The following is a 13164-nucleotide window of genomic DNA, read 5'->3' as shown; positions in this document are numbered from 1 at the left end:
AGAAGTTCTTATTTGAAGACAAAAAGTTTTGAAGGAAGTAATCTTTCATCCATTTCTGGTTAGAATTGACTATAAATACATGATTTACCAGCCTTTGTTCCTGAAAGATGATTGATGCATTTCATAAGGATGAAGGAATCATCATGGAGCAGTCGGCATTTGCCAACAATAACTTTGCACTGACATGTGATGTCGCAATGTGGTAATTTGGCAAATGGAATGTTTTTAAGATGGCTTCTGTCCAATTTTAAATCTGCAAGCCTTTTAAGCAAAATTTAGCTCTTTCTTTTCACTGTCCTTCAAAAATCTCGGTTTACTGTCTAGTACAAGTCTTTTCTCCACCTCCTTTTAAACCTTGGTGATCACACTCAGCAATGTGACATCTTAGAGAGCTAGTAGGTCTAGTTTTCTTTTTTTCTGTGGTGTTGTCTTGTAATCTCATTATTTTTGATACTTTTCTTCCTTTGGTGGATCTGATAGTATAATCATCTGTGTGTATACACACACACACATATAAATATAAACTAGAAAGAAATGGAGAAAAGCATCTTAGATGACCATTGCAAAATCTTACTTAGATGAAGAAATGTCTTTTCTATCCTAGTCATCACTTTTGTATTGTTTGGATTTATTTCATCAACATATAAGAGGAGACATAGTCTAGTTCAACATTATTATTGTCCAGAAAACTATTTTTGGTAATCTAGATGTCCAGCCAGCCACCTCAAGCTATTCAACTGAAAACTGCTGTACTTAAGACTCCATGCCAGCTAATGTTCTTATACTTGCTCCAGGTGAATCTTCATTCCTATGTAGTTATACTAGGCACAAATTAGTCGCATCGTTGTACAGGCATGCTATTTATGAGCATTTGATCAAAATTATCATGAATTCCTGGTTCTGGAGAAGGCTGACCTGTGATGTTTGGTGATTCCCAGCATCCCTTAAGGATTGCTCCTGCCCAGAATCTCACATGATCTGAAATAATTACTATTTCTTTTTCCTCTCAGCCCTACTTTACCTTCCTTTTCCTTCTACCCTCTCTCCTGTTGGTTCTTCATTTGTCTTCAGGGATTTGAGAGAGCCTGTGACGGTGTCTAAAATTTACATATTAATGTTTCTACTGCAATCTGTACTTCCTGGAGAACACTGGCCCAAAACTGAAGTTGGAGGTTTACAATCAGTACTGATTAGCTGTCGTGTTAGAAATCTCAGTTTAAACTCAAATCCACAAGGTAGAACTCTAGCTTATGTTTAGTGAGCTGAATATCATCTTTTGTTCCGTGCTGAGACTTTAAGTCCTTTTTATCAGTCCCTGGAGGCTGACCAAGAGCACATTAAAGGCTTCTTGGCATTTCTGGAAAAGAACACGAGAGAATTCCAGTTTACTGACTAAAATTTCCATTCTCCCAAGAATGCCTGTGAACTATTCCCAAGCAGAACAGCTTTCTCTCTGTGAATACAGATTGTGTGCTTCTGGTATCTATTTATGTTGTAAAAACATTTCAGTACTAAAAGTGTGTTTGTAAAACCAAATTCTGTTCATCTCCCTTTCTGTTTTCATGCAGGTTGCTTATTGCAGTGATTGCAATTACTACGTTTTCATAGAATATGAAGGTCTTTGTATTAAGTAGGGCCTACTAAGATTTTGGCAGTATTCCCAAACGAGTAACACAGAGACAGAATTGTCCTTTGTGCACACTAAAAGCCTAATTTGAGACTGAAAGAAACAAAACTGGTGTTTCTGGCCTGCTGACCTTTCTGTCCTTGACAAATGCCTGTGGATTGAAACATGGGCCACTCTGTTCTCTTGTCGCTAAATCTAAAACCAAAAAAGGAGGAAGATAATTGATGAATCTAGTGCACAGCACTAATATAAGTTGAATTTTTTTGAGCCAGTCAACCTTTGAACGTGCAAGGGCTGTTTCTTGTTGTTTTTAAGTGATACTCAGGGGGCTTGTTGCAGTGCAGCAAACCTGAAAATGTGTTTATTGACAAAATGAGCATTAGTGAACTAAACTTCACTTAAATTACATTGAAAACATTAAAAGAATGTTAAGGTTTCAAAGTGAAGCACTCAAAAAGCAAAGAAATACCAAAGTTGGGTATCTGTGCATAGCATCTATGTCTTATCAGAGTCTTTAATTGTGTGAGCATGTCTTTTTTTTTTTTTTTTTTTTTTTCTTTTCCTGGATCCCTGCCTCATACATTGCTGAAGATGGAAAGTGCTTGTTCAGATATTCAGAATACCATTTTATCTTCATTACTCAGTATTTGGCCCCAGAACCCTTTTACGGTATGCCACTCAAGCCCTCTTTTGGATGGAGATTTAATTTGCGAATGGGCTCTTTTTACAGCATTAATCAACTTGGCATCTAAGTGATTCAAAGCCACTTAATTTTATCTCCATAACATCACTTTGGGTGAAGAGATAATTCTTATTGCCATTTTATAGATAGAGAATGAAGAAGTGAATTACCAGAAAAAGCTATATGGTCATTTCTAATGTCAGTTTTGTAATGCCTAGTTATTTACCTGAAAAAGTTTTTTGTTTTTTTTTTTTAATTTATTTTTATTTTAGCTGGACTGAATATGGTCAAAGCATGGAATTACAAGCTTTGATTTCTGTTGAGAGTGTATAGATACACTTCAGAGACCTCTCTTGTTGGTTGTATAGAAAATGATGAACATTCAGTCTATGGCTGTGTGTTGAGATAATAGTTTAAGTGGCTTGCCAAGTTTCACAGAGACTAAGAAATGTAGGAATAGAATCAAATTCTCCAGTATGGCATTCAACTACTTTGATAGCAAACAGTTCTTCTTTGATTTTTTTTTTTCTTTTTTAACTCTTCAAATTCTGTGACAAGTGAGCAAAGGGCCATGTATTAAATAACTTTATTAACTTGGCAACCCAGACTCCTTCATGAAGTGCTCCTTCCTTGGGTGCAAGCTATCTGTTGGGTTTTCAAGGAAAAATTAGAACGTGCTCTTGCAAGAAACATCAGTATCATAATGCTCGGGGTTTGAACTTCTGGCAAGATGAGTGCAACTGAGGTTGAAGCTCTGGTCATTTTAAGTCAAGGGAAGGATTTTGTGCTTTTAATTAAAATTAAATATTAGTAATCAGAAGGACTGGCCAGATAGTCAGTGATTCACCACTTGCATCCTGTACCTGATGTTGGATTGGAAGCCTAGAGGAACCATTGCAGGGATATTCTGCAGGAGGACAGATAGATGGTTGATCACTTCAGCTGCCAGTCTATAGCAAGATTCTGTTGTCATGGTTGAACTGAGATTTTGTGGGTTTTTGGGAAGTTTTTAACTTTGGAAATACCTGTGTATTTGAAAGGTAAAAGGTGACTGACAGTTGGTGTTGGAAGAGGAACCTGAAATTTGGTGTTGAAATGGAGGTGGGGAGTTTCAGACTGTGGAAGCACTAGAGTTTCTAAATACAACAGATATAAGAATTTTTGTGTGTCAACAAAAGAATGTCTTCTCATTTAGTGTTGTGCTAAATTGGACAATCTTAATTCATGCTACTTCTGAGACTTGCACTGCATTTTTCTAGGGGCAGAGGGGTTTCTTTGACAGGGTTCATAGTAAACTCAGTTTTCTGTTCTATGCAGAAAGAAATTGAAGATCTCCGAGCAAGACTGGCCAGATTAGAAGCAAAAGATCAACAGCTAAGAAGAGAAATTGAAGAACAAGATAGGCTTATTCAGTCACAGGACTGTGAACTGACTGCTTTACTTGGCTCCATTTCTTTGAGAGAACTACAGGAAATAAGCAAGGCTGTGGATGACACTTTAGCATCCTCCTATCAAATTCCATTCAGTCTGGATCTTCCAGGGACTATAAAGAGGTACTTAGATTTCAATATATTGTCAGTGATGTAGAGCCTTGTATCTTCCCGAGGTACTGTTAAATTAGCTGTCAGTTGTTTTCTTCATAATTCTGCCAGCTAATTAGCTGGATTCAGACACTTTAAAATTTTCTAAGAACAGATGTTGAAGTTCTAATATTAATATACTTCATCAGGAAGGAAGACTTAGTAGTTATTTGAAGGTCTTGCACTTAATATTTTTTTTTTTTTTTTATGGTACAGAGCCACCTACAGAAAACGTAGGTATTAACAGTTGATAAATACATATAATCAGTTTAAACTATTTCTTGTTAACTGGTGGAATTTTTTCCCCAGCTTGGTAATGCTGTAATTACAACATATTTCTCTCAGTCTGAAAGTGTGTACTAGGCACCATCCAAATAAATATTAGAGATGTTTCTTGCTTCAGTGAACTTCCAATCATAATAAAGTCCGATGTGATGAGTATTAGGCTCAGGAAGTGGACTCGAGGTAGTGGGGGAAGGGATAAAGCATGAAGACTTTTGGGATACCTACAGTTTGATGCACAGCGTATGGTTCCTTTAAATGGAAAAGTAGCTATTCTTGGTAACCTTTTGGAAATAACCTCATCTTTATTTACAAAAGCAATAGAAGCGCTTCAGGGCCTAAACTGTACTGGCAGTCAGTGGGACGTTGGTGATGGAACTTTGAAAATGTTACTGCTGCTGTGTCACCATGACAAAATAAAATTCCTGTTTATCCTAACTTGCATTTCTTCCGGATAAGCAATAACTACATTGCTTGCAATTTTTTTTCTCTCTTCATGTTTATTTGATTTAGTTTGGTTATATTAACATTCATGAGAAATTGCTGCTCATGTCTGCTAATTTATACAGATTTTATTTTTTTTAGAGTCAGCAAAACATTTCATAGAGGGCATATTCCTCTCTTTTAGGTTTGTTTAAAATTTTAAATTAGGTTATGGGAAACAGTTTCTTGAGTTAAGTTTAGTTTGTTTTTAATAGTATCTTACACCTGTGTTTCCGAGATTGAGGAATAAAAGGTCTCAAGCAGTCTGTCTGAGAACCCATGCTTTGATTTGCGTTTTCTCTTAGTTTTGGATTTGCTTACGAAAGAATATTCAGATTTTTTTCTCTCTCATTGCTGATGCAACATTTGAGTTGCACTTAACTCTTTGGGAAATTATTTAAAGATGAGTTAAATTAGTACTGGTTCAGGAGGAACTTGCTCAGAGTTCTTCGTTCACTGGCACCATGAATGACACAATCACTTGAGGGAATAGAGGCATTCATTATTTGAAGTGGGTTCAGAACTTTAATGAAGATTTAGAATTAATTTCTTTCCTTTCTGTTCATTTTTAAGAGATGCCTTGAATAGAACTTTTCCATTTTAGTTTTGTTTGTTGATCAACTTTGTGTCACCAGGGCCAATGATCAGGTGCTTCTGCTCTCTTTACTGTAGCTGGAATTCTCCTATTGCAAGTGGGGACAGATAAATGCTGGCTTGGGCTGCATAAGTAAGCACACTTAGGCAGGCATCTGTGACAGCCTTCAGGAACAGTTTAAATCTCCTATGTCAGGTTATAGTTGTGTGCTCTTGTCAAACCCTAAAGCCTTTTCTGGCCAGAACTAATGGCAATGATGTAGATGCCCACCTATGGCATGGTCATGGAGTCCTTGGTTCAGAATGTGGAAGCTCTGCATTTAGGTCCTCTGCAGCCTGTCTGGATCTGAACCTACAGCCTCAGAGCAAGCTCTTACCTGCTAAGGATTTCGGTGTCCTGGCAGGGAGCATGCTCCATCACAGTTCTTAAGCTGGACCTTTATGTATCCAGGAATGCAAAGGCAGAAATCTGGCAAAAGGCCAGAAGGCTAACAGACAAGAGGAGATCTGACTCTGGGAGGGAGAAAGTGGAGAGGATTAATGGTTATAGCACTTGACTGAGATGAGAGAGAGACTTGGTGGTCATAGTTGTTGAGGGAGTTGGCAACTGTCCATCAATGAAATGCTAGAATTTTTTTTTTATTTTTCCTTCCCAACTTAAAAGCAAAGTCAGCTGGTAGGAACATGTCACAACCTGGCTGATGCAGCTTTTCAAAGAAACAAGGTAGCACTCACTGCCTGTTCAGCAGCTTCTCTCCTTTGCAGGAGATAGTGGTGCTCTCTGAATTAAAAAAAAAAAAAAAACAACTAGTAGATGTGTTCTCTACATTACATGGCTTCTTAGTCTGGTAAATCCCATTCAAAATCTGCCCAACTGTTGTATATGCTGTGCCCGCTGCTCTATTGAAAAATTCACAAGCTGCCTTAGGAGCACAGACTGAAATCTCCAGTCCCGCTGCATGACTCAACTGCTTGACTTTATCATGTGGCCCCTTCCTTGCCTTTGGTTCTCAAATCTCTTCCCCCAAACCACTTGCTACTTTAGGTGGCTGAAAGCATCCCAGAGCTGCGCTTGCGTGATGGTCAGCAGGCACGTTTCCAGCATGGGTACTCTGCCACTTCTTGCTTTCAGGGCAGGCTATATATCCAGAAGGACTGAGGGGGAGAATATGCTCCTTCAATGGTTGCGGTTAATTAACAGTGAGAGTTAGACTCGCTGTTAAACCGAACAAAGTGATGGGTGTCTTCCTTTTAAAGCTGTGCAGTCCATCATACTTCAAGTACAGTGATCTTATGTCTGCATCCAGACATGTTCTGTTCTCTTTTTCTGTAAGATGAAAAAGCAGCAAGCAGCTAGTAAGACATCTGGTGTGGATATACTTCCTGCGTGCCTATGGGCATCCCTTACATTGTCATACAATTATAGAACAATTTAGGAGGTCATCTTGTCAAACCCCTGCTCAAAGCAGGGCCACAGTTTCCAAGTGAGATCAGGTCTCTCAAGGCCCTATCTGTCCGAGTTTTGCGTATCTCCAAGGATGGGGATTTTGCAGCCTTTCTAGGCATCCTACATTTCACCACCCTTGCTGTGAACTTTTTTGTTTCATATCTAGCCAGCATTTCCCTTGTTGCAACTTGCATTGGCTTATCCTAAATCAGTGCTTCTTGTGAAAGGCAATTGCATATAAGATAATAGGTTAAAATACTTGATGAAGCCAGTTCAGCATATTAGTTTTAAATTCCAAAGTCTTGGGATATTTAATGTGAAAGATATTTTTCTGGAAATATACACTTTATTTTATGAATCATTACAGAGAAAAAAAAAAATTAAAGTCTTCTAAAGTTAGGGCTATCTGTGTGAGAAATAAAGCTATTACTCATGCACATATACTAAAACTCAGTGCTTAGGTAGAAAGTCGTTCAGTATTGATGGGCTGTAAATGACAAGCTCCTGGGTATTGGGTTGCAAGATGCTATGTGTTTACTCTAACTGCATTGTGCTAGTCAGTAAAGTACTGCTATAATGTGCTTTTGCATAATTATTTGTTGGGTACATGAATTGCATTCAGCACTGGAATAACACAGGGCTGATGTGAAGCATCTCTTAAGACAATCTGTGCTATAATGAGTTGTATTGAGTGGCTTGCAGCTCACTATAAAATACAAATTACTTTGCTTTTCTTGGTCTAAATGTTATTAAATAGCAACTTATTAAAGCAAACTTCAGGGAACATGAGAGAACATCTTAAATGAAGACTAATTGGCTAGATAGAAGTGTGCAGAAGCAAGAGAGCAAGTCAATGTAACATCGGGCTGAGCATTGTTTCTAAGTTTATTTTTCTTGTCAAACATTGTTATTTTCAGGAAGATTAATAATCCTTTGTTTTGTCTGGTTTATCTTTAGTATGTGGTGGACTTTTTGAAAACAAAAAGCCTTTGTCAGTAACTATAGCATGCTTTGAGTTTGAAGAGTTGAGAAATGTTAGTCACGTTACCCTGGGTCCTTTCTTGAGGGCTGTTGGAAGCCGAGGCTAAAACCTGGCCGGTTAATGTGCAAACAAATACTTTAGCTTGTGTTTTGAGAGGGATTCACATTGAGGTTGTGGTAGCTTTTCTCATCCAGACAGGCCTAATTGCTCTTGGTAAACTCAAAGGTATAATCATTATTATAAAACGAGGAAATTGCAGTGCAAAAGCTCAGTTCGCTTGCGTGGGCTTGCGTGGAGATGTGTTTAAAAGGTGAGAGCAGCTGGTGTTTTGTGCACCATGACACCTATTAGTGTTTTAACTAAAGATGACATATTGAAATTGGAGGAAAATAGGTCTGAGTGTTTCAGTGTGAAGTACTTTCTCCTGGAGACAGCAAAAAGTAACAAAATGTGTAATTTCTGTATCCTCTACTGAAGAGGACACCATTTCAGAAATATGTTTTTAACTAGTGTAACTTGAATCTTCTAATTATAAAATAAGACCATGTTAATTGTTTGACTTATTCTCTTTGGTACCTGTTGTTTCCTTTTTTGTTTCTTTTCAGAATGAAAACTGGGGAAGTCTGTTATATTTCTGTTCATATTTAGTTTCACTTAGCATTTTCTCTTTTGGTTTTATCGATATCTACAGATGCATGTGACTGTACAGCATGTCATCCTTAAAATAAATTGCACAGTTCCATCTGGACTATTGTCTGGGCACTGAAATGCTGGTTGAAAGAAATTCAATTAAATGTCTTTCAAAATATTTGAATACTCCACCTCTTCTTCCACCCTTCCCTTGGAACAATTTTTAATTAGTAGGAATTTGTTACACAGTGGGTGTGGGGGAATCTTCTGAAGATAGGGAAATTCTCTATTCTGTATATTAGTTATTATAGTACTGTCGTGGCCAGTGGCGCAAGGAACTGAACTTGAAGTTTTATGCAACCAGTTCACTCTGCTGTAGTGATGCCTGGAGCTCATCTGACAAAGATTAATTCAAAGTGAAATACAAATGCTCAGGGGGTTGAAAACCTTATTAGTTGGAATATACTCAGAGCATTCAGCAACTTCAGTTGAGGCCAAAGCCTGATAAAGCCAAAAAAGGTGGTATTTTCTCTTTTCTTTTGAGAGAAGTTGGTTTACTTGGGAAAAATTGGAAAAAAAGGCTTATGCATAGTTTCAAATATTAACTTAGGAAAAGTGCCGTTCAGAATGGGCTGTCATGTACCGTCATTAGGAGAGACTGCTTTGTACACATTTTTTTTGTTCTTCAAAGTATATGGGCACATGAAATTTCTAGTCAAATTAGCGGTTAGCAAGCTATGTGAAATTACTGAAGTCTGAATGCAGCCATGTGTATTCACATCAGCCTTTCAACAAAAATATTAGCTTTAAAGAATTGTATTTAGAAGAAGCAAAACAAATTGCACCCTATCCTTTCAAAAAGATATCTGTTGTTTGCTAGATAACGTGCAATCAATCCAGGAAAGTCCTGTTTAAATATGTGGTTTGAGGTTTTCTTTGGCTATTTCTGTGAAAATGCATGCATGTGAAAAATATCCTCTGGGAATAGAAGGGTAGCACAAATACAAAGAGCAGAGGGATAAAATGGCTTTATAGCATCAAAAAGTTTCTACTACAGTGCACAGGCTGGTAATGTTCCTGACTGTTTGCTGGGCCTGTGTGTGGGACAGGAGAGAACTGAATTGTACTTTTAATGCCAGATGCTCTCAAAGTCTTTACTTCTGAGTTTACTTCCTGGGGTTTTGGGTTGTTTGGAGCTTTTTTGTTGTCTGCGCTTTTTTCTTCATTTCACAACCTTAGTAGTGCTTAATTACAAGTAGAAAGTGATGTTGGTAGGTAGGTTAGAGGCAAAATAATCTAAACTTTTTTTTCTTCTTTTTTTTAAATCTTCCTGAATATTTTTCAGGAGAGACTCCTATGCTGTGTTACGAGTTGGACCGTGAAGACCCCGATGGTTTAGTAGACCTCTAGAGCACACTGCACCATTATGTAGCTACTTGTGGCTTCGTTTGGTGCTGGGAAGGTTTTAGCTGGTCCTGGGACTGGGTATACATGGAGCTGTTTTCAGCAAGTCACTTGTTGCTTTCACCTTCTCATGCAACTTAATTTACTTCTGGGTCTTTCACTTGGTGGGTGATTTTCACATGCTGCATCATCACGTCCCTGCCCTGGGAGGATGTCAGGAATCCTGTGGTACTCCCTTGGCAAAAAGGCTTTCTGTCCTTCTGACCAGGCTTTCCCCCTCCTGCTGTCAGTTGTCACTACCTGATATAGCCACTTATCATAGAATCATCAAATCGTTAAGGTTGGAAAAGACCCTTAAGATCATCAAGTCCAACTGTTAACCTCTCACTGCCAAGTCCAGCACTAGACCATGTCCTCAAGCACCACGTCTACCTTCTTTTAAATACCTCCAGAGATGGAGACTCAACCACTTCCCTGGGCAGCCTGTTCCAATGCCTGACTGCCCTTTCGGTGAAGAAGTTTTTCCTAATGTCCAACCTAAACTTCCCCTGGTGCAGCTTGAGGCTGTTTCCTCTCATCCTATCAACTTGCCTTCCCAAGTTATATTTCACCAATGGTGGTGTAAGCATGCGTGTTTGTGTGTGTGTCTGGTCTGTGTAAGATGCTTGCTCCTGTGCTGTGTGAGAGGATAAAGTTTCTGGGTTCCTTCCTCTGTACTATTACCTGCTTTGTATGGCAATCTTTCTTTTTCTCCTTCTTAAAAATCTCTCTCTCTCTCCCCCTCTCTCTCTCACACCCACACCACACTATCTGTCCACATGGTATTGCTGTAAAATACCAAAAGTCCAGGGAAAGGATAATATTAAAAAGGTATTCAAGTAAGTAAAATAGATAAGTGAGAGAAGAGAGCTTTCCCCCCCTTTGTTTCCCTCTTATAAATATGCATGATGAAATGAGAGCTGTCAGATGTGCAGATAAAACAGGTAAGTTGTGTAGTGGCCGCCACAGCTAGGGCTTCATCGCCAAGTAATAGGAGTGAAGAAGAGAGAGCTCTCGGTCACCTCACTAGTTCAGTTATTTTAGCTTTGCAGGTCTGCAGTAATTGAAAAACAGTGTTTGCATGTGAAATATACCATGTGAAGAAGTGCTGCACAGCTCCAGAAACTGCTCTCCCTGTTTACTTCTGTCCCAGTCATAAGCTCCGGGCATGGGAGTCTTCAAGGCTTCTGACAGCTTTGGGTTCCCCCCAGGCCTCCTCTTGTTGACTTAATTTCAGTCAGTGATAAATCATCTTCCATGACACGAGGATGGTGTACAAGTCACTTTGAGTATTTGCCTTCCTGCCTTGACTTAGGGCGCTTTCGTGCTGCTCTGATTTTATTTTTTTAAAACTTAACACAGAATTTCAAAACTGTTCTCTGTGGTAGGAAACATGTCTCTGTCTATGCTACACGAGATGAATCAAAATACAATTATGGAGTTCTTAAAACATAGCCGATACCACTCCTGCTACTATAGCTAGGTATAATGAAGATGGTACGATGCCCTATTTTTTAGTTGTAGTTCTTTTGCTTAATGATCCGTTGATCTATTTTATTCTGTGTGCTACAGCTTCACAAAACCTGCAGCAGTAGGCTTGCGGCAGAGAGGACGTTCCCCCACACCTGGGGGGGACTCTGCCCTGGAAATTCTCTGGAGCACCTGCCCTTGGAGCCACTGGCCACACAGCCAGCTTCCTCTGCCACAGGTGGTTTTTTGAGGGAAACTCCAAATTTTGTGTCGAATGTCATAACCCAACCTGAGCTTTGATAATAGGGTTGTCTCCTTTTCAGCTAGTCCCACGGCTGGGTTTGTGTTTCGAGGAGGCCACCATCTTGGCTTTCTCAAAGAAGTTGGCTACAGGCTTTTGTGAAAGGCTAAGACAAGTCACAGGTGAACGAAGAGGTCTGCCTCGTCCTTTGTGATCTGCCTGATTAGGAGGCTCAGCTTTCTTTTTGTAGATAGATAGGTGTTTTCCTCTCAATTTTGTCTACCTAGGATTAATTTCATTCCTTTGTTCTCTGCCTAGGATTGAAGGGTAGACTGCTTGGGCAAGTGGCTTTGTTTCTTTTTTTCTCACTTGTGGGAGCAACTCTAGAAGAAACTGTGTACTGAAAGCCTGGCATGCCATACCAATGTCTGTGCTTCAGCACATGAAGTGAATTTGCTTCCTGCAAAGGTGCAAACAAAAGTCATCGGACAAGAGCTGCCAGAGTTTGAAATTGGGGCAGGGGACTTCTTGATCGAGTTACCTGTGTCTGAGCTGAGTCCTTTGTTCTGTGGCTCAGTAGTTCATAGTGACTCCGATCCCACCGGGGCTGGTGTAGGGAGGAAAAAGGGCTTCTGTGAAGTCTGCTCCTGCACTGTAGGCACTGGCCTTCCTTGGGAAGGACAGGAGGGGTTGGAAACACGGCAGGGAAAGAAAAGAGCAAGTCTTCCAACTTGGCGGATAGAGCCACTGTTAGCAAACTGAAATATGTTGGAGAAATCTTAAAGGCAGGTTTTTGTCCTTCCAAGCAGCATTGTAGAAGGAAAAAGTCCCAGCAGAAAGGTGAGTACCATCCGCTTGAGTGTCCATGTGTGCAGTGTAATGAAGAATCTGGTTTTTCCTGCTGAGCATCAGGTTCCCTCTGCTTGCCTGAACAGCATCCAGTGGGATGTAGCAGCCTATAAAGTCCAGGCCACATGTCTGTTGATTCCTCTGGGTATGCATATGATGAGATTTACTTCTCTTTAGGGAAAAATGACCAGCTATCCCAATCAATGTATGATACTGAATCCGTTTGTATGTAATAAAGAGAAACAACTAACAATAATATCCAGGGACAGACCCTTTCAGTCAGTGTAGCACAATGGATGTTATTCTTAGGAGAATAATTGCAGCTGCTGTGGGCAAGCTCTAGTTTTTGTGCACTCCAGGCAGAAGTAGCAGAAGAATGGGGATCCCTTGACACATCAGAAAATCTGGGGAAAGCATTTGGATGTGACGCACTGCTGCTGCACATAGTTGTTTGATTGTGCCTTTTTATAAAAAAAAAACAGCTACCATACTCTGCAGACTGAGGTGCTGCCTCAGTCCTCCTATTGCGGGCATTAAAAAAAAATTACTTTATTAATCATTCATGCAAAAAATTGTAACGTATCATCTAATGCCCTGATTTTTCTGCAAGCCTCCTGTAATTGGGGCTAGCGTCTGGCAGCGCTGCAGCAGATAAGGGTCGTCTCAGTTTAGAGTTCTTGTGTACATAAGAGCTTCTGGGCAGGGTGATGAGTTGTTATAGTCCACTTTGCATAGGTATAACTCTTTGAGAGTCAACAAAAACAAGTGCAGTCACCCAGCAGCCCATGAGTCAATGGGGAACCATATTGGTAAGCTGAGGTTATACAAAGACATTGGGAAAGTGTACTTTCTGC

The 13164-nt window shown here is 39.6% G+C and overlaps 1 protein-coding gene across 1 annotated transcript in view; it reads left to right on the top strand.

The window, feature by feature from the left end:
- Nucleotides 1-13164, top strand: part of DISC1 (DISC1 scaffold protein) — a gene marked incomplete at its 5' end in the record, with an annotated part of 189232 nt that overhangs the window by 46946 nt on the left and 129122 nt on the right. Inside the window, 1 exon segment of the mRNA XM_082305578.1 lies at nucleotides 3627-3862. Coding sequence (XP_082161704.1) covers nucleotides 3627-3862 — 236 coding nt within the window.

This window comes from Platalea leucorodia (assembly GCF_965183815.1).
Source record: "Platalea leucorodia genome assembly, chromosome: 3".
Classification (NCBI taxonomy): Eukaryota; Metazoa; Chordata; class Aves; order Pelecaniformes; family Threskiornithidae; genus Platalea; species Platalea leucorodia.
Note: the sequence above shows the minus strand (reverse complement) of the source record. Positions and strands in the feature narration are given on the sequence as shown.